Consider the following 3,500-nt stretch of genomic DNA (forward strand, 5'->3'; position numbering starts at 1 on the left):
GTAACAAATGTTAATGCTTTTTAAAAAAAATTAACGAGTGTAGTATTTTTTGAATTTTAAATAAAACTTAAATTCTAAATCTTAAACCTTAAATTTTGAACCCTAAAATCGAAATTTTAAACTCTAAATCCTAAACTATGAACGCAAAATTCTAAATGCTAAATTTTAAATTTGAGTCATTAATATAAAATATAATAAATAAAAAAATTAAAATTTATTTAATTAACAAGAAATACAACACTTCTCATTTAGCAAGGAATGTTTAAGGATCATCAGTAAATAATTGATTAACAAAAATAAGAATCTCTTTTAGGATGGGCTTTGTAATGTGATGATCCATTGCTACCTAATCCGTAGCCTTAACCCATAACTTTCTCAGCAGAAAACGAAACCCGCTAACTCCCTGATAAAAAGTCGCCAACTCCAAAAACAGTTCCGACCGCCTTAATTCTCTCAAGGAGAATCTTCCTCTGTTAATGAGAGTCTTTAGTTCATCTCTCATTCAGTACGACAATTTTGTTTTTTCTACCCTTGTATCTCTAGACATGGCTCAAGAAGAAGATCAGTCGTTCAATGGTGAAGTGGTTCGTCTCAATCCAGAATATGAAGATAGCTTCATTGAAGGAAATTTGCATATGGTGGGCAAGATTATCCCTGACAAAAAAGTTAGCTTCAGGACGTGCAAAGCAGCACTTCTGGGAATTTGGGAGAATCCGAAAGGAGTAGCGATTTCAAATGTCGGCAGAAACAAAGTTCTCATCAATTTCAGGGATGCTAGCAAGGGTGTTTAGATATGCAAAGCTGGACCTTGGAGCATCAGAGAAAATCTTCTCAACCTGCAGTTTTGGAATGGCAGACAGTCAGAATACGATGTCGATCACAAATATATCAAATTATGGGTACAAATACATGGGCTTCCGCTTCATTACATAATGACCAGAACTGCTAAAATTATTGGTAGAAGACTAGGTGTTGTGATGGAAACAGAAAACCTACGATGGAACAACATCCTTCAGAGAACCTTTTTGAGGGTTAAGGTAACTTTGAATGTCACTAAGCCTTTACCTACTGGTTTTTGGCTAGCAAGAGAAAATCTTCATGATCTGTGGGTTGACCTGAAATATGAAAGGATTTAGGATAGCTATTGCCTAAACTGTGGAATCCTTGGTCAAAATAAGAAGGAGTGCAAAAATCCAATGGCAACTGCTTGTTGGGACCCATTGAAACCAAGGTATGCTCTGGGATTGGGGGTCAATAGAGCTAAGGCCATTTCAGTTATAGGTGCAGAGCAGCGACAAGATAAGGAAAACAGGGATCTGTGGATGATAAACTAGCGTGTGAAGGTGAGCATGGAAAAATGGAGACTTCGGAGGAGAATTGGGTAGATGAAAGCTGTACGGGTAACAGAGCAGGGAGAGGGTTTTAGAGAATTTTTTAGTGTAACCTGGAGCAACAAAATATCCTACTTAGAGAGATCCAGGGTTCTAGGAAGCAGCTCAACGATGAATCAGTTAGTTTGTCAACCAGGCATGATATTTCTGAAGAGAAACATTCAAGTTTGGGTGAGATGCCAGCTAACCTTATCAACAGGATGAGGAAAGGGAAGGATAAGCTCCAAGTGGCAGGATAAGTGAATTCGGAAGTCGGGCACAATGATGCGGGGCGTCTAGACCTTGCACAAGCCAATGAAAATAATGAGGCTCTACCTTCTCTCATGAGAACAACAAAGAATGAGGTCAACCTAGCTGGGCTGATGGTTACTGAGGAAGAGCCACGACACCTACAGGTAAAGGAAGGAGGCAATGATAATAACAGGCGTTTAACAATCAGAGAAGAGTTGAACATGCTTTTTGGCAAGAAGGGGACTCAGCAAAACCATCAACTTAACGACGAAATGCTGGAACCAACAGTAAGGGGGCAGAATGTATAAGTAAGAATGCAGATCAGCTGTGGAGCTACAGGAAAAAACCAAAAATGAAAAGAATTGTCACTGCAGGTACCAGAACCATGATTCAGAGGATGGAAAATGGGGAAAGGTATTTTGTAGAACTAGCAGAGGATCAGCAAGAAATGGAAGCGGATAGCATTGCAAAGTCTCAGCAGAGGAATGATTTCAAGTGGGCTTTGGAGCTGGCTTACAATTTAGGAATGCATCTGAACCTCAAAAGGAAGAGAGACTTGAGCATCAATGTAGATTATGTAGAGGAAAGGAAGGAATCTAACGAAATTAGTATGCAACAACCAGGTAAGAAGTACAAAAATGATGCTGAAACAAACATGGCTGAGGAGGCGGGCCTTGACATGCCCCACCATCATCCATGATTGTTGTCAGCTGGAACTGTCAAGGAATGGCGGCCCCTTCGACAGTACATGAATTGAAAAGTATCTAAAAATATCACAGGCTGTCCATTTTGTTCCTTATGGAGACCAAAACTAGTAAACCAAGTTGTGATAGAATTAGGAGTAAGTTATGTTTTGATAACATGTTTTGTGTAAAGTCCCGGAGGCTATCCGGGGGACTTTGTATCTTTTGGAAGAGTAATGTAAATATTCATGTTTATGCTTGGTGTGATAATTTTATTAAAACTAAAGTTAGCAGTGGCAGTGATATGGATTGGGAGGCTACTTTTGTTTATGGTCATCCAGATTACAAGAAAAGGAAGGAGTTATGGAAGGAATTAACTGTTGTGAATAGTAATTTGGCACAGCCAAGAGTGTTGATCGGGGACTTTAATGACGTAATTTCACAAGATGAGAAGGTAGGTCTGCATCCTAAACCGAGTAATCAGATTGTAGCTTTCAGGAATTTTGTACATGAGAATGCTCTCTTGGATTTGGACCTTCAAGGGATGAAATACACGTGGTTTAGTAATCCAAGGAATGGTTGTGTCACTAAGGAAAGGCTAGATAGGGTTCTTGTCAACTGGGAATGGAGAAAAGCGTTCCAACATGCCACACTCTCAGCCTTACCACCTATTAGTTCAGATCATACTCCTCTAGTTCTCAATGTTAATCCTAGAGGTAGAAGGAGTAAAAATTTTAAATTTGAGGCATTTTGGGTGGACCATGCTGAATGCGACACTGTTCTTAGGAGAGGATGGAGCAGTTCTGGCAACTCTGGGGCTGATCACTGGACTAATCTGAATTGAAGGATACAAAATTATAAGAAGGAATTGGTCAAATAGAGTAGAGTCAGTTTTAAGAGGGCATATGTTAAAATAGGAAATTTAAAGCTCTGCCTCAAATAATTCTAGGAAGCTGATTATACAGAGACTCAGCAGGAGGAGATTAACAGACTTAAATTGGAAATCACCAGATTATGGAGACAAGAGGAGAAATATTGGGGTCAGAGATCGAGGGTAAAGTGGTTAAAATTTGGGGACAAGAATACATCCTTCTTCCATGCCTCTACCATCCAAAGAAGAGATAGAAATAGGATAGAGAGATTAAAGGACTCTACAGGAAATTGGGTGTGTGGGAAAAGGAAAATTCTCAACCTA

The 3,500-nt window shown here is 39.2% G+C and overlaps 1 protein-coding gene across 1 annotated transcript; it reads left to right on the plus strand.

Moving 5' to 3' along the window:
* The first annotated feature begins 2,609 nt into the window (after nucleotides 1-2,609).
* Nucleotides 2,610-3,149, plus strand: LOC148563303 (uncharacterized). Its single transcript, XM_088486725.1, has one exon. It carries the CDS (start codon nucleotides 2,610-2,612, stop codon nucleotides 3,147-3,149), a length of 540 nt encoding a protein of 179 aa, XP_088342851.1.
* Nucleotides 3,150-3,500: the final 351 nt, after the last annotated feature.

Source organism: Arachis ipaensis, chromosome B5 (assembly GCF_059453495.1).
Source record: "Arachis ipaensis isolate K30076 ecotype BB chromosome B5, ASM5945349v1, whole genome shotgun sequence".
Lineage (NCBI taxonomy): Eukaryota > Viridiplantae > Streptophyta > Magnoliopsida > Fabales > Fabaceae > Arachis > Arachis ipaensis.